The sequence below is a fragment of the Parambassis ranga genome, chromosome 5 (assembly GCF_900634625.1).
Source record: "Parambassis ranga chromosome 5, fParRan2.1, whole genome shotgun sequence".
Taxonomy (NCBI): Eukaryota; Metazoa; Chordata; class Actinopteri; family Ambassidae; genus Parambassis; species Parambassis ranga.
In genome coordinates, this window is record NC_041026.1 from 19,319,717 (window position 1) to 19,337,216 (window position 17,500).

Here is a 17,500-nt window from a genome sequence, read left to right on the forward strand (position 1 = left end):
ATATGACATGGCAGGTATTTAAAAGAGAAACAAATAGTCTACATTTGTATCTGCATTAGAAAAGGACGGGCTGGATAAAACTAATTCACTGAGGACACAAAGGAAGGAGAGTGACACACCCTGACGACACAGAGCATGCTCTGTATTACGTCAACCTTATGCTGGATTGGAGGCAGGTCTGCAGTTAAAATTACACACACAAAGAGAAACTGTAGAAAGATTTAAAGGTGCTGCCTCAGAAATTATAGCAACCATTGATGTTTCAGAATATTTCCTGTCTTCTTCACACATAAGCCTAAATTATAATTTTATGTTCAACTCAATGCTGAACTTTAGCCCCTTTCACACTGCACAAACCAAACAAAAGAGGTCCAGCTCTGATCTGCAGTGATGTCAACATAAAACCAGCTGCTCTAAACGGATATGGCCTACATGCTGATTTCTACAGTTCACTGATGTGTCAGGCTCTCCAGTAGTAGCACTCATTACCCATCACCAGAAAATGGCAGAGAAGTTTGTTGTTAACCCAAACCACAATGTTTGATGCCACCCTCACCTGACTTTGTTACACAGAACCTTCTAGGAGAGCTACCAACGAAACCATTGGGAAAGAGCAGTCACTTTGAAGCGATTACTTGGTACGTGATTATCCCACCTTTTATTAATGTTAGCATAACATGAGGTAATGTCAACCAATCAGAGCAATTAATCAATGAATGCATCAAAGAGGAAACAAACAGCTGAGCATCTGTGAATACTAAGGACCAGCTGTTGCTACAGACCATCAGTATCTATGCTGCACTTTAATTCTTGCTGCCATCACCTGTCGCCACACTTAAAACATGCCCATAACTACCAGCATCTCCTCTCAGGACACAGTGCGTAGAGTGGCAGGCTGAATTTGTGCGATTTTGTGCACAAATCTCATGAAAGTTAACTCTGACCGTACTTTCACTAAATATTCGTCCATTATGTTTGGGGGTCAAATATATACATATATATCTTAAAATGCATAACAAATATCTCCTACTGCAGGTACTCGTTTGTCTTTGTTGAGTCATTGAGTCTGTGGTCCTCTCATGACAACAGTCACCGTCTCTGTGATGTGCAAGGCCTGAAACTCACTTTAGCACCACCTGAACTGAAACACCACTGCTGACCTGATATTGACTTATCTGACAACTCATACTCTAACAGGGATTACTGGATTTATAGTAGTGCATTTCAAAAGGATAGAATAACTGCAGAGTCATGGCTGTGCTCCAGACGCCCAGGATATCAATAAAGTATTCCATTACTGTAAAAGGAGAGAGCGACAGAGGGGAGAGAGGAAGAGAGACAAATGGAGGGGGGTATCAAATCAATGTATCCATATGATTTAATTTGGGTTAGAATTTCACATTATCTTTTTGAGAATAAGGTAACAGAATCCGTGACAGGCACTTTTGATAGTAAAGTTTAGGACATGTAGGCAGGAGTGAAGTCACATTTTTATGTGCAGGATTTATATAGAGACATAATTAAAACTGATGAGTAAGCACTAATGCAAAGTGTCAATGAGGACATACATCAGAGAGGGGAGTGGTGGGGTGCTGGACAGACATCTTTAGCTTTTAAAAAAAACAGCAATGTGGAAGCCAGTCTGGCTTCCTGCCATGTGCTCTAGTTAAAGGGGTGGAACTGTCGAGACAGAGAGTAAGACTGAGTGCTAGTGAAAGCACAATGAGAGGCACGGTCTGTCTCTGAAGGGTAGGGAGTGGTCAAAGCTTGTATGCCGATGAGTGATGGAGGAAGGCTCCATGTGGGTGGGGTGAGGAGAAAATCAGGGAGGGGGGAGGTGTGATGCTGATAGGGTATCTGGCCTGAGCGCATATAAACCCTCAGCACTCAGTTTGATGTCCTGTTGCTTCACAAGCATCTTGAAGTCTCCAGGTTGCCTCCTTCACACAGCGGCAGAGAACAGAACCAGATCAACCATGAGCCATTCAATGCATACCTCCACCTCCTACAGGCGCACCTTTGGAAGCCCACATCCCATCCCAATGTCTTCTTACTCCTCCGTGTCTTCTCGTATGCCTGTTTCTGGGGGGCGCTACATGCGCTCCATGTCACCTGTGATAGCATCCCGCTCCACCACCTACCACCAACAACGCTCCCGTCCCAGCCCTCAGCCCCCTCGTCTCAGCTACGACAAGGTGGACTTTACCCTGGCCGAAGCCATCAACCAGGAGTTTCTCACCACTCGCAGCAATGAGAAGGCTGAGCTGCAGGAGCTCAATGACCGCTTTGCAAGCTTCATCGAGAAGGTGCGCTACCTGGAGCAGCAGAACGGCGCACTGCAGCAGGAGCTCAACCAGTACAAGGGTCAGCAGCAGCATGGCCAGCCTAACCGTGCATCCGAGCTCTTCCAGGAGGAGCTGAGGGAAATCCGTCGCCAGATGGACGCTATCGGCAAAGAAAGGGACCAGTACCAGCTGGAGAGGGACAACCTGGCTGAAGACTTGACTCTACTAAAGCAGAGGTTGGTACCAATGTGATGAGAAAGAAAGATGACTTGAGCAGGAGGACATGAAGAATAGATAGATAAACCTAGTCTCAAGAAAATTAAACCATTACAGTACAGTAGTCACACAGAAAGTGTAGTAAAATAATATACACAGTCCGCTTAAAGCCCAGGGAGGGAGAGAGTCCCTGAAAGTATCTTCCACTTAGCTCCAGTAAGGCTGGTGGTGTAGGGCGTGGCACAAGAGCAACCGCATGATACAGGATGCTGCACTGAATCATGTGTGCTGATTGCATGTCTGATCTCAGTACATTAACATGATAGCAAAGTGACAGCAATAATGTGCTTAACAATTACAGTTTACTTTAATAAACTTTAATAACATACTTTAATAACATGTATATGGGGAGATGAGAGGACAAAGGTGCAGGAGGATGGACAGTCCACACACAGGGTGGGGCCAGCTGAGAAGTGGGGATGGGAGGAGGGAGGAAATGGGTCCAGAGGAAGAGAGGTTGGGTATCAGGCGTGGCTAGAATTGCCTTAGGAAAAATCAATGTGACTCAATGACTCCATTAGGTGTGTTTTCACTGTCCCTCTGTGCCGATGGGATGGTGCCAGCGAGCCCATTAGGACAAAAGGGCCCCATGTAACTCAGCATGAATTAAAGATGAGGAGGCAGGACCCACTCATCTACTTTATGTTCCGCAAGAGCAAGACTCCTGTCTGAGAGGACAGACGCACACTCAGACCACATGTACAGCACAATGGGAGGAAAAAGGGAAAACAGGATGTGAAAACCTATATATGGTGATAGGATATGCGACACATCATGTTGAATTATAACTCAGTTTGCTTGAGCATATTAGAAATCTGGATTTGAGCTGAATGAAATGTCCTTTTTCTTTGCAGATTTTTAAGCTTTATCAATATCCTGGCATTTGTTGCTGGTGTTCAATGATTTTCGTCCCATCACTGCAAACTGTGTACATAACCTAAGTGTCTGCAGACGACCTTATTGAACTGTAGCCACATTAGTTGAAAAGAGCAGCTGCTGATCCCAGTGGGCACGCTCCCAAAATCCTTTTTACGGGACAGTGAATTAACAAATTGATCCAGAAAGCTTTTTGCCAGCTGATGCCCTGATGTAACCTTTGACAGCAGGAGTGTCCTTCTTCTCTTCTCTCTCTTACCTTTAAGGGTTTCTGGGTAATCTGTACATCATTTGAAATGTTGTGTTTTCAGGTTGGATGAAGAAACACAGAAGAGGGCAGATGCTGAGAATAACCTGGTTGCCTTCCGCAAGGTAAACTCTCAGTTCACTGGACCATGATTACCATATTGATCACAGCATCCGCCTGTCTCAGATGTCAGGTCAAAATGAACAGCTTTGTCCCATCACCGTCACCTCCCTAGCAGTGGCAGAGTAATATGACAGGCCAGATGTCTAAAATGGTATTGATCTACTAGTGCACAGGAAAGACCCATTTAGCTAATGCACTTGTCTGCAAAAATAGTTTCCCCTACAGCTACAAATGATTTGTACAAGCAAAACTGTTAGAGATCAAATACTGGTTATTAACTCCTATCAGGAGATTGACATACTGCAGTTGTGTTTTCTTTTCTAGGATGTGGATGATGCCACTCTGTCCCGTCTGGAGCTGGAGAGGAAGATTGAGTCTCTGATGGATGAGATCGAGTTCCTCAAGAAACTCCATGATGAAGTAAAAGATGTTGCCTCTGCCTGTTTCCACACTGCAACCAAAAATGGAGCTGATCCTTCTTTTCACCATTCATTTGTGTCTTTTTACATAAAAAAATCTCATGTTATCAGGAAATCCAGGATGTCCAAGTGAGTGTCCAAACCCAGCAGCTGAAGATGGAGGTGGACAGCACTTCAAGGCCCGACCTTACTGGTGCTCTGAGGGACATTAGGGCCCAGTATGAGACCATTGCCTTAAAGAACATGCAAGAATCTGAGGACTGGTACAAGTCCAAGGTAGGCAGACGAACCGACAGACAGACTCTCACAGCTACATATGAACCAACATTCACTGAGTCATTTGTTCTATTCTTGCAGTTTGCTGATTTGACTGAGTCTGCCAAGCGCAACACTGATGCTCTGAGACAGGCCAAGCAAGAGGCCAACGAGTCCAGGAGACAGATCCAGTCTCTCAACTGTGAAATTGATGCACTGAAGAACACAGTAAGACCAAATATCACCTTGACAGTAGTCGTGCTTTGATGTGTTATATTAGACTGCATTAAATCTTACTGTATGTCTTTAGAATGAAGCTCTGCTGAGGCAGATGCGTGAAATGGAGGACCAGTTTGGCAATGAGATTGGCAACTACCAGGACAATGTGGGGAGACTGGAGGAAGAGATTCGCCATCTGAAGGAGGAGATGGCTCGCCACCTGAGGGAGTACCAGGACCTCCTCAATGTCAAAATGGCTCTGGACATTGAGATTGCCACTTACCGTAAGCTGCTGGAAGGGGAGGAGAGCAGGTGAGAGACAACATCCTGTGTTCAAGGGTTGGTGAACACTGGATTCTTTATTGGTCAGTGAGCCACTAAACTATATCAGAATCAGAATCAGAATTATATGTTGGTCATCTCAGATCAGATCAGAGCTCCGTTCTGAGGCCTTCGTATTGTCTTTGTTGATTTGTCAACAACAGTTTTAACCTCAGGCAAAGTGAATCAAATGTATTTTCTTTACAGGACATAACACACGCTTTATTTCTCCTGTTGCTAGGATTACTGTCCCAATCCTCAATATTGGCATGAGTAATCACCTTGATGGGCGAGGTAAGCTCCATTTCTCTTTATCTTTATGATCAAACATGATTTAAGCTTCAAATATATTTGTGAAATGTTATAAAGCAACTTGTTCTGGAAGTATTTTCCCTTCACTTATCACTATTGTTCTCAGGAAAACAGAAACATTCATCTTTGCACTGACTAACCAGGAGAGCCTTGTAGCTTTGTAGCATGTAGCATAATGGGATCTCTACTTCCAGAACACAGGAGTGCCCAAACCCCACACAGCTTATCACTGGATCAATAACAAATCTGTGATTGGTGGTTGCTGATTTAGAAGTGATCAGAAAGCAAACCTTTTGTGAATGGAAACTTATCTGAATGTTCAAAGTCTCAGCAGCATTTTAATCTGACTTTTCATAGACTATGAAAAAACTCCTGAAAGCCAGAGCAAGAGGACTGTGGTGATAAAGACAGTTGAGACTAGAGATGGAGAGGTACATAAAAAAGAAGAAGAAAAAAAAGACATGATGCAAAATAACAAGAATAATTTTTTTGATCAACTAAACTGATCATTGTATGAATTTCTGACTTAACCTGGTTTATCTTTTCTTCACCAGGTGGTCAAGGAATCCAGGAGGGAGAAAGAGAGAGACTTGGATAGAACTGACAAGGATGACAAGGACGAGTAGATAAAGTCATTAGACACTGTGAAGGCCAGTGCCATGAGCAAAACATTTCTAACAACATGAACAAATAGAACAAAAACAACTCCTGATCGGTGTAGTCCTCATTCCTACTTGTTATATGTTCCATTGTCTAGCAAAGTGTCTTTCAGCATAGGTGCAATATTTAATAAATTCCTTTAGACAGCGTCAATCTGGTGCTATTTAAAAAACCCAACTTTTGCTAAACACTTCTGTTATCTGTAGGGCTGAGCAAACCCATTCAAGTACCACTTGAGGCCTTGATTTACAGTGCAATCCCGTGGATTCCTTAGACGACCACACCTTTGTAGCAGGATATTAAAATGCAGGCTGACATAGGTAGTTTAAATGCAGAATTTACTAGTCTGTGTTGTAGATACAACTTACTAACAAACTTTCTGACACTGCCCTTTGACCAACACTCCTTAAAAAAAACAAACGAGTGCATTTGTTTTAGATGCTTTGCTACCCTCTGACTGTGCAAACCACCTTTTCACCAAAGACTAGGATTATTAATAATCATGATTGTCATTAATAAACAGAGAAGAGTTTTGCTGAATGTGCTTTGCAATGCTGTGTGCATCTGGCAAGATTGATGATGTGCAAATAAACTTAATTAGACCAAATCTGTGTTTTTTGTCCATAATTAGGACAACTGTAGTTCTGCAATCTACTAACTTTCCTTTTCTTCTGCCTATCCTGCACTTCACTTCCTTTTAGAAGTGCCTGAGCTTTAGCAACACATAAGAAGGATGAGCAAACACATAGGCCTACATGGGAAGGGACCAGACACAAAACAAGATACCTCACCATCAATCATAGGAGCACCATATAGGAGAATATACAGGTGTGCACTCACCAAGTGTTATTTTAATAAATATTCTTTTCTAATAAAGAACACTTTCTAGAGGCCTTAATGTTAATGTTGAAAAGAGAAACCTCACCACTAGATGCCAGCAGATCCTCTCCACTAGTTCTTGAATAGTTCGTGAAAATTGTCCACAAGCGTATTTGCACAGTTTTTAATGACGAATTAGCAGTAAGGAGGTTCACTACCTTTGCACGCCATATTAAAAATTCAACTGTACCTTTACGTGTCCCTTCTTTTGGTCTTCAGGCACATAGTTGCCCAACTGTTTCTCCAAAAACGTATTCATCTGTTGTAGGTCTCTGCTTAGTTTCCACTAACGTAACGTTACACACTGTCACAAAAACTTCATTATAAAAAGGTGCACGCTGCAAACAACTAAATGAGCATTTTGACCTGCCGAGGTTTGCCCTGAATTCAACCTTTCAGGCCACATTTTATTTCAAACTGCAGCTGAAATGCACAAACCTCACTAACTCTGGCACACTCAGACGTAAAGGAATCCTAAACCACAGTTTCAACTTTCTTCATTTAAATTTAACATTGTTATTTCGCCAACTGAAGCTTTTTTGTCATCTTGAGCGTAGCACGTTGCGGCCTGCGAAACCAATTCTAGGGCAAAAGATGTGCTCAGCAGCGACGTCATTCTACTTCCGCTTCAGAGTTTTCGCTCGCTGTCTTGGCGCGAGACTTGTCTGAGTTGTCAGATTTGTGAGGAAATTAGTCGAAACTCTTTAATGGTAATGTGAACATTTTAACTTCATGCAGCGGCGGACTTTGAATACACCACATGAAGAGTTTCTACATTTGAACGACCCGGTTGGTTCATATATTTCCACACATTCTTATTCTAAACCAGAACTGCTTTCATCCCAAGCTGACGCTAGCTGCTCAGTGGCTACATAACATTAGCAAGGTAAGAAGAAGCTGCGGCTCTTCATGGAGAAAATATGAACATAGACATAATCTACGTCAACCTCTGCTTGTTTACGTTAAGTCGGAGAGTCGGATCAGTTCTTGTCTTAAAATTAGCTCTATAAAGAACAATACACACGTGATGCACTAAATTGTGCTGTAAAATATTGCGATAGTATATCCTATATTATGTCTGTATAGGTCAATACATCTGGCACTTGAGACTGAACCCCTGCACCTCCAGGCTGGCAGGTAGTTTATGAATGAATTCAAGATGAACTGTGAACTTCTGGCAACATGCAGCGCTCTGGGTTATCTGGAGGGAGACACCTATCACAAGGAGGCTGACTGTTTGGGTGAGTTGTTTTGAAATGGTAAAAATAGTTTGTTGTCATAAGGACATGATCCTTAAATTGTCTCTGTGTTGCAGAGAGTGTGAAAGACTTGATTCGGTATTTGAGGCATGAAGATGACACCCGTGATGTCCGCCAACAGCTGGGTGCAAGCCAGATTGTACAGAATGACCTGCTGCCTATCATCACTCAGTACAGACAGGACAAAGCCTTGTTTGATGCCTGCATCAGGTATGAGTCCTTATATGAAAATTCAAAATGATAATGGTTCATAACAAATGAGCACTGTCAAATGTGTGATACACTATTGTTGCACTGTTTTGTTTTCAGCGTGAAGTGTTTTATTTTCTGTAAAGCTGTATTGGTTGTAAATATGAATGTGTTGTTTATTTTGTCAGGCTCATGGTCAACATTACTCAGCCGGCCTTACTTTGCTTTGGTAAAGTCCCAGATGACCCAGTGTTTAGGCATCACTATCTGCAAGTGACATCTCATTTACAAGCCTATAAAGAGGTAATAGTATCACTAAAGTGTATATTTATGGTTTATTCAATTTCTGTTTATACACAGCAGCGCATTGGTTAGAGTGTTGTATAAATAGCACTGTATTGTGTTTTGTGTTGTTTTATTTTCAGGCGTTTGCCACTGAGAATGTGTTTGGCATTTTAAGTGAGACACTGTACAACCTTCTACAACTTGTGAGTGTTCTCTGGTTGTCATCTTTGCATAAATCTAAACTGCAAATGGATTAGGATTTTTTTAAATGTTTATTTGGATTTTTCTGCTGTTTCTGCCTATTCATTTTTTAATCTCTCAGGACTGGGAGCAAAGGCAGGAGGAAGATAACCTGCTGATCGAGAGGATCTTGCTGCTGGTTAGGAATATGCTTCATGTGCCAGCAAACCCCAACGAAGAGAAGGTCTGACTTTTAACATGACAGTAATAAAATTCTGTTGATGGACTTGTCGTACAGTGAGCCCCTTTAACCTCCATGTTACCTTCACTACCTGCATCCCTAATCTCTGTTATTCTGTCTGGTTGTAGAAAGTGGATGATGATGCCAGTGTGCATGACAGGGTGCTGTGGGCCATTCACATGAGCGGTTTTGATGACCTGGTTAAGTTCCTGGCATCAGCCCAGAGTGAGCAGCGGTGGAGCATGCATGTGTTGGAGATAATCTCCCTCATGTTCAGAGACCAGGTTAGAGAGACAGAAGAACCATTTTGAAGTACATTCATATAGATTTCCATATGCTCTATTATTCATGGTTTTATTTTTTTTCCCTCTCCATAGACACCAGATGCTTTGGTGAGTGCTGGTCATGCTCGTTCAGCAGAAGAGAAACACAGAGACACTCATGAACTGGAGGCACTGAGGCAGAGGGAGCACGCAGAGAAACGTTCTCGCACATTACAAAGAGGAACCAGGTACAGACAAGGTTTTCTTTACACTGTCACTACTGTCACTAACAGCTCGAACATGGCTGCAAGGATACATTGGTGTACTGGGCTTTTGCAAAGAACAGCAAGCTGCCAGGGGATTTTACTGCATCAGCATCACAGTTACAGGTTTTCTTTTACCTCAGACAGGTGTTTCTGTCTCATTTTGCTGGCTTACCTTAAGTCAGAGAATGTCCAGCTGTGCTGACTTCTCCAAAACTGAGAGTCTTGTAGCCAAAAAGCCATTTAGCAGAGGCAGCAGGTTTCAGATGTAGATCTCTACATACTCAGCTGCTTTTAGTTGGAAAGCCTCTGCAGCAATGTAGTAACAAATAAAGCTAATGACTGGTTGAAATAAATGCAAAGCATAGTCACAAAGAATACTCACTTGTTAGGCTGTCCTCATTTTACAGCAGGAATTCAAAAGTATCCCCAGCACTGCATATACACTATATATTCTGCCTCACAGTTAATGTGTCACTGTTTCCTTTAGACACTCTCGCTTTGGAGGTTCTTTTGTTGTTCAAGGCCTTAAGGCAATTGGGGAAAAAGACGTGATCTATCACAGAAACCTTAACAGTGTGAGTAGTGCAACTTCCAGGACTCAAATCTGTCGAGAAATCCAGTCCATGAGTAGTTAAATTAACAAAAATTATTTTCATGTGTATTTCTTAGTTCAAAAATTACACTCATGACATTGGCAAAGCAGTGAGACGTGTTCCCAAGAGGAACCGACAGGCCCTGGAATGTAAAGACAAGCGCCGCTCAGCCTTGAATGTGAGACTCTTTCTCCGAGAGTTTTGCGTGGACTTCTTGGAAAACTGCTACAATCGACTCATGTACCTTGTTAAGGTAAGCCAACAAGAAATTAAGGAAAGACCTAGTACCACAGTGATGCAAATATTGTTTTGTTTTCTTGTCTACAGGAAAGTCTGATTCGAGAGCAGACTCAGCAGCACGATGAGACCTATTATCTTTGGGCGCTCAGCTTTTTCATGGCATTCAACCGTGGTAATGGTTTCCGTGCTGACTTGGTCTCTGAGACCATGTCTGTCCGTGCTTTTCACTATATTGAGCGCAACATTACCAACTACTACGAGATGCTGCTCACAGACAAGAAAGAGGCCACATCCTGGTCCCGCAGGTAAACAGATTGTCAGGACTGTTAGTAAGGAACCTATTAAAAACATGTGATTTAGTTACATACTGCTGTCATTTGTTCTTTCAGGATGCACTTGGCACTTAAGGCTTATCAGGAACTGCTGCTCACTGTGAATGAGATGGACCGCTCACCAGATGAAAGCATCCGTCAGAGTTCCAGTGTTATTAAAAGTAAGATTCCACTTGCTCTAGATTAGTCTTTTAAGAGTACAGTTTTATGCTTATTTTTCTTTATTTTTTATAACTCTTTAGTGGCATTGATGTGTACCTTTTTTTTATTGATATATTACTCTGTATACTGACATACTTCCAGGTGTCTCATCAGTTTACCTTCACCTTCTAGGTAACATATTCTACCTGATGGAGTACAGGGAGATTTTTTTAACTTTGCTGAGAAAATATGATGAAACCAGACAGCCTTACTCCTACCTCAAAGACCTGGTGGAGTCCACTCATCTCTTCCTGCGCATGTTAGACCGTTTCTGCAATGGTCGCAAAAACCTGATGGTGCAGGTATTGTATTCTTCTATTAAATATGTATTTTATTTCTGCTTGACCCACCTTAAAATGTTTATATCTCCTTCTGTCACTTCTGCAGAAGAAAAAAGTGAGGCGGAGGAGGTCTCAGGGTAAAAAAAATCAGTCAGCTCCAGACACAAGTCCAGAAGCCCTGGCAGAGACCTGGAAGGTTGTGGAGGAAGAGCTAAAGAACTCAGGCTTTCAGGTTTGTTCAAGAATCAACCCTCAGGGGGAGCTTAAGACACTTGTCAGAAGCCTGATTGTAGTGTCCTGTGTACCCTACACCATTATGAGCATTTATGGTTGTGAACTGTGTTCTCTGATCCTGTAACCTCTATAAATGTTAGTTGGTGGTGGGGTTTCCGTGCCACTGAGTTGGTGGTGCAGGGAGAATAAGCTTTGGTTTTTGACAAATATATTGCAGTGAAATTGTTTGAATTGATGATAGAAGTGACTCTTCAGATGTCTGCAATCGCTTGTGCTTAATGAATGCTATATCTTGTCTGCAGCTGTCAGAGTCTATAACAGAAAGCATTGTGCCCTTTGATGCCACGTCTGAAACCCCTCTTGAGGAGCAACGCACTGAGGCCATGGTGCGAGTGCAGGATGCTCTGCTGGCTCGACTGGGTCCAGAAGCTCTGGGACTGCTACGTGCTGCCAGGTCAGTAAAACTTGCCGTTAAATTACACATCCTTTAAACGCTATATGAGCTACATTCAGGCTGTTACCAAACTGTTTGTACAGGGCTGATTAACAAGTCTTCAGCTAAAACTAAACAGCATCATTGTGCATTTTATTGTAACAATTTATTATTATACTACTTTATTTTTTTACTTATATATCTTTTCTCCTGTTCAGGGAGGTGTGGCCAGAGGGAGATGTGTTTGGGTCGGCTGACGTGGAACCCGAAGAAGAACTAGAACTCCTTAAGCAGATCCTCCAAGCCAATCTGCCAAGTAGATTTTTAAATGTGTTTTAATTTGCCTTGTTTTCCACTTCTGCATCACAGCTTTTAAACTTTGGCTTTTACTTTCAGGACCACCTCCACCTGAGACTGGAGGCATGGAGGAGGAAGATGATGGAGCAGAATTAGAAGAGGAAGAGTTGGAGTCTGTTCAAATTTCTGAAACAGAATTTAACTTTCTAGACTTTGTCAAGAGGTGAGGAAAGTAGTTATTGTCACTCATTCCTAAACTTAAAAATACTTTTTGTTTTGTAGACAGTTTCCTACAAACACAGGTGTGTCCCTTCTGTTGGCCCTTTACAGGTTCGCCAACCCCAGTATTGTCCGTCCCTACCTCCTCCTGTTGAAATCTTACTCAAAAAACACTCCCCACACAAACCACTGCATTGTTCGAATGCTGCACCGTGTGGCTGTTGACCTCAAGATGGATGCCCTGTTCTTCCAGCTCTCAGTCTTCCACCTTTTGAACAAAATCATGAGTGACCCCGCTGCAGCTGCTTACAAGGTCCACAAGAAAAAGGAAAAAACCTGTCTTTACTGATTTCAGCTGCTGCTGATATAAAACTGAAGATTATCCAGAGCTTAACCCTATTTTTCTCCTTCACAGGAATTAGTGACCTTTGCCAAGTATGTGCTGAGCAGATTCTTTTCACTGGCTGCACAAAACAACAAGGCATATGTTGAGCTGCTGTTCTGGAAAAATGTGACTGCTGTACGAGAGATGACTGAAGGCTACAGCAAAGACGAGTGGGTCCTTTCTCTTTGTGTTTCTCTGATGAAGCCAACCACATTAAAATTAATGACACATTTGTGCATTATTTGTTCCCAATCAAAACTATTGTTGCACACTTTTCTAAATATGTCAGGGTGGGAAAGAAACCAGCATGGACAGAGGAGGAAGAAGAAGAGCTGCGTAAACTCTATGAAGAACACCGTGATTCTGAAGGTTTGCTTTCCATTTGGCTTAACATCTCATCTGTTGTGTGTTAAGTTGCACTCAGGTCTGGCTTCTTTTTAATTGTCCCTTCATTCCTATGCTCAGTGCCAGACATCGTAGAGACTCTGCTGCCGTTACTTAGCAACAGCAGCCGCACACGTCGACAGGTAGTGACAAAACTGGTGCATCTGGGCCTGGTGGACAACGCTAAAGAACTTAAGAAACAGAAGTATGTGTGCTAGCTTTGTAAATAAAGTGAGAACCATTGTGCCAATTTACTGTATTCTGCACTGTGAATGAGTTCCAGATTAAAAAAAGTTTTCTAATTCACAGGAAAGGCACTGGAATTGTTCTGTGGACTGAGGATCAGGAGCAGGAGCTGCAGATGCTGTTTGATGAGTACAAAGATTCTGATGGTACAGAGCAGGGTAGCATTTTTACTTTGAGTAACTGCCTGCCCCTAACTATACCTATTTTACAGATGTGCTGGGTAACATCCTGAAGAAGCTCACGGCAAAGCGGTCCCGTGCACGTGTGGTGGACAAGCTGCTCAGTATGGGCCTGGTGTCTGAGAGGCGAGAACTTTACAAGAAGAGAAGTCGCAGCGCTCAAACAAAGAGCTCTGGAAAAGGAATGGTAATTACTTCATATGCACTTTGGTCTGTTAAACTGAGATCATGATGCATGAACACAAAGATGTTGATATCTCTAACAAAAAAAATATAATCAGAATACAATGTATAATCCATAATATCTTTTGTGCCACAGACTGAGGACGACTTCTTAGCTGAACTAACACAAGGCTTCCCAGACGATCCCGTTGACATGGATGATGAGGATGAAAGAGAGGATGAGTCTGAAGAGACTGAGGAGGAGGAAGATGAAGAGCACGAGAGAGAAAAATCACAAAATGGTGGCAGCAGTCTTCAAAGCATGCACACCACAGCAGAGAGGAGAGCTGATGTAAGCCAGATGGTGCATGCTCTATATCAGCAAGGTGAGACACAGGCCCTGTCCTGTCTTTAGGTTGGTCTCAACTCAGAGAAGTCAAATGTAGAGATGGTGATATGATAATGTGGTATATTTTTCAAAAATTCCTTATTTGTGAGACGAGACAAAGTAAATTGCGTGTTCATTTTGTTCTCTTCAGGCATGTCGGGACCCTTGTTGTGGATACAGAATTGTCTAAACATAACAGCGAGTGATCGTGTAGATGATGGTAAGCGTAACAAACAGTATCTAGACACTATGCAGTTATTTTATGCTACTTATTGAGGTGTTTGGGGGTCTCTATTGAAGTTATGATAAACAGGTTGGAATTAATGCTGTTGAGGCAACACAATGGAGTGTAATGATCAAATTTCTTATGATATGGCAGGATTATGTGTTTATTTATTATTATTATTTATTTATTATTATTATTATTTATTATTGTGTCATTTATTTGCTTTTTACACACACACAGACACACTGCTATACAAGTTATTCATTTAATCTATACATGTCCATGCTACGGCCTATAATCTGTAGCTAAAGTACATCTTAAAGCATATGACATAGAGCTACATAGTGCTGGTTCAAATGCTGCAGGCACACTCAGGCTATGGGACCACTTACAGTGTTATGAGTTAATATTTTAATAGGAAAAACTACACAGTATCACTTGGATGAAAGTATTTTGTTCCCAGGTGTGTCCCAGCCTGTTCCACTTGTCCCTTTGTCTGAGGCAAATGAAGAAGCAATGGACAATAAGAGATTCCAGAGGCTGTTACGCAAATTGGGAATGCGAGCACCTGCAAATGAACAGGTTTGTGTTTGCGTGTGGTATTTCACTACCAAATCACTACCACTCTGAAAAGTGCTTCTTCTGCTCTTCTTCCCTTGGACATTGTTGCCTTTATTAATGTTGTTGATAAGTATTTTCTAAAAAGTGGACCCTGAAAATTGTACAGCTACTACTTTGTATTATTATTATTATTGTTAATAATAATAATAATAATAATATATTATATGTTGATTGGTTATATCTTACTGCTCTGTATCTAGGAGTCCTTCTGGAGGATCCCAGCTAAGATCAGCCCATCTCAGCTTCGGAGTGCGGCTGCCGCTCTTAGTCTAAGAGAGGACCAACCTACCAATGGTGAGGAGCAAGTCAAGCCCAGGAGCCCAACTGATGCGGAGGTTGAGGAGGTCTCGGGTGAAGAGAGGGCTCAGGCTGTGAGAGCTCTGCTGCTCGCACACAAGACAAAACACCACACCACCACCAAAGGTACAAGTGTAGGTTGGTCTGTGTCTGGTCTCAGATTTCACCCTTTAATTACAGCTTTCTGTATGTATTAAGTAACACATAAACACGTCTAATTTATAGCTTTCTTTGGCTTGTTCAGGAGCAAGAATTGCTTGGTGCATGTTTATCATGTGAAAGTGTAAGATCACACATATGAGAATCTCATATAGGCATACTAGTTCAAGAAATGTTTCAGCGTTATGCAGATGTTGAAGATTCAGACACAAAGGGGATTTCTGATGCTATGAACAAAAGATTGAGGATGATGAGGATTAGTCACAATCTTTAATGGATTGTAAAAACTGCAGATAGATACATTAAGTTGCTCAGGGGTGTTTACAGTCCTCAGGAGGTCTGCAGAAGACAGGCAACAGAAGTGCTATTCACTTAATACCAAACGGTACCTAACACTCGCTCATAGACCTTAACAAATTAATTCTGCCACATCATTGGTAAGCAGCTTGTTAATGTGTCTGTTTTTCTGCCACTATCTTATTTTGTTATTTGCTGGAAAAAAGCAGTAACACATAGTTAAAAATGGAAATTCCGGTTTCTCTGCTGTGCTAGTTAAATAAAACATAAACAAATAGAAAGTTTCTAAAACAATAAGGATATGTTCAATTCTACTGCTTATCATGACATGTCAGTAATTAGTGTGACTTCATATTTTTCCTTTTGTGTTTTTAGCTGATGTGTCAGATTTCACTTCTGCAGATGATACAGACAGTGTGACCGAGAGGTGAGGTACAATCCTGGGTTTTGTTAATCAGTAAGAGAAGCCTACTGCAGAACCTTAATTCCTAATATGTCCCTGCTCACATCAGGACTCAGGAGAAGACTTCAACTAAGCGAAGCAGAGTTCTGGATGATGATGATGATGATGATGATGATGATGATGATGAGAAGCAGAATGGTATTGTGCTTTTAAATAATTACACCCAGATAAAATAAAGTGTGGCAACTGGAAGTTGTCACTTCTCAGCTAACCTTTACAACAGTGACCAGTTAAGTCCTTGATTTGTTGTTGCACAGTTTGGGTCACACTTTGCTGTATTAACAGGGGATGTCTCCACCGTTTTGATGAACGTGAATACAAATGGTGATGCAGACTCTGACAGGGAGGATATCTCTGCTCCTGTGAAGAGAAGACGGAAGATGGTCCTTATTGATGAAGACGAGGATGAGGATTAGTGGCAGTCTCTAATGCACAGTAAAATCTGCAGATGCATAGAAATTCAAAGGTGGATACCGCCCTGAAGAGATCAGAAAATTTAAATAGAAACAACCCAAAAGAATGGGTCCCTATAGATACACAGGTCCTATCCATTTGGAATGTCTATTAAATGATTGCTACTACCTTTTGTCTGTTGTGGAATATAAGATCTGTCAGTTTTGTCTTTTTCATGTAAATCACCTCATCCCTGTGTAGTTTAGTTTCCTGTTTATCCGAATGTTGTCACAGGGCTACAGATATTTCTCTATGACTTTTCAGTCATTTCAAATGTTCACTTTGCATGCTTCGTAATTAAACATCACTGTTGCTAGAATTCAGCAGCGGCTCTAGCTGTTCTCTGTTGCACCGTGCTGGTTTTAACACTAGAGGGCATATATTTGGTATCAACTTCGTGAATAAACAACAGGATAATTGAATGTATGGGGTTTTTTCTAACTGTTTGTTAAATGTAAAGTCATTTTAGGTAATCTTTTTTTTATTTACCTACTACTGATTTTGCATTTTTCTGTAGTAAGTAAGGAGATGCATGAAAACAGACTGATCAAAATCTCAGTCTTGGGTGTTTTTTTTTTGTCATACTGATGCAAAACTGATGAACATATCTTTTGATTCGGTTGTAGATCTTGTTGCTGTGAATAGTCACCCACGTTTTTCAGCTGTTGGAGGTGGTCTTTTGTCCTCACATCTGGACCGTGTTAGTAACTTCCTGTCACAGCATCTGCTCTGCCCCCCTCAGCCTACAGAGCCAGAAGAAGTAAACCTGACAATCCACAGATACTGCTGTGAGTTAAGCATGTGAAGCTAAGTGGTTAAAGGTTTTTCACTTCCTCTGCACAGAGCTGTACCTAA

General features: G+C 41.7%; 2 protein-coding genes across 6 annotated transcripts; both read left to right on the forward strand.

Moving 5' to 3' along the window:
* Window positions 1–1,903: 1,903 nt before the first annotated feature.
* Window positions 1,904–6,600, forward strand: prph (peripherin). 2 transcript variants are annotated; one of them, XM_028406015.1, is made up of 9 exons: window positions 1,904–2,521; window positions 3,749–3,809; window positions 4,132–4,227; window positions 4,338–4,502; window positions 4,584–4,709; window positions 4,792–5,012; window positions 5,263–5,315; window positions 5,691–5,764; window positions 5,888–6,600. In XM_028406015.1, exons 1-9 carry the CDS (start codon window positions 1,977–1,979, stop codon window positions 5,957–5,959), a joined length of 1,413 nt encoding a protein of 470 aa, XP_028261816.1. In that variant the 5' UTR covers window positions 1,904–1,976; the 3' UTR covers window positions 5,960–6,600. The 2 variants fall into 2 exon arrangements, with proteins under 2 accessions (XP_028261816.1, XP_028261817.1); XM_028406016.1 differs by lacking the exon at window positions 5,691–5,764.
* Window positions 6,601–7,519: 919 nt separating this feature from the next.
* timeless (timeless circadian clock) lies at window positions 7,520–17,067 on the forward strand. 4 transcript variants are annotated; one of them, XM_028406013.1, is made up of 31 exons: window positions 7,531–7,582; window positions 7,730–7,758; window positions 7,959–8,009; window positions 8,253–8,341; window positions 8,509–8,623; window positions 8,746–8,808; window positions 8,928–9,029; window positions 9,155–9,310; window positions 9,404–9,537; window positions 10,043–10,130; window positions 10,225–10,401; window positions 10,476–10,693; window positions 10,778–10,881; window positions 11,054–11,223; window positions 11,309–11,434; window positions 11,739–11,890; window positions 12,088–12,185; window positions 12,266–12,389; window positions 12,497–12,698; window positions 12,801–12,940; window positions 13,060–13,139; window positions 13,236–13,359; window positions 13,464–13,546; window positions 13,612–13,766; window positions 13,899–14,127; window positions 14,281–14,349; window positions 14,819–14,937; window positions 15,177–15,399; window positions 16,105–16,156; window positions 16,242–16,330; window positions 16,478–17,067. In XM_028406013.1, exons 5-31 carry the CDS (start codon window positions 8,513–8,515, stop codon window positions 16,606–16,608), a joined length of 3,519 nt encoding a protein of 1,172 aa, XP_028261814.1. In that variant the 5' UTR covers window positions 7,531–7,582; window positions 7,730–7,758; window positions 7,959–8,009; window positions 8,253–8,341; window positions 8,509–8,512; the 3' UTR covers window positions 16,609–17,067. The 4 variants fall into 4 exon arrangements, with proteins under 4 accessions (XP_028261811.1, XP_028261813.1, XP_028261814.1 ...); XM_028406010.1 differs by having other exon boundaries at window positions 7,520–7,758; window positions 7,959–8,113; window positions 8,188–8,341; XM_028406012.1 differs by having other exon boundaries at window positions 7,520–7,758.
* Window positions 17,068–17,500: the final 433 nt, after the last annotated feature.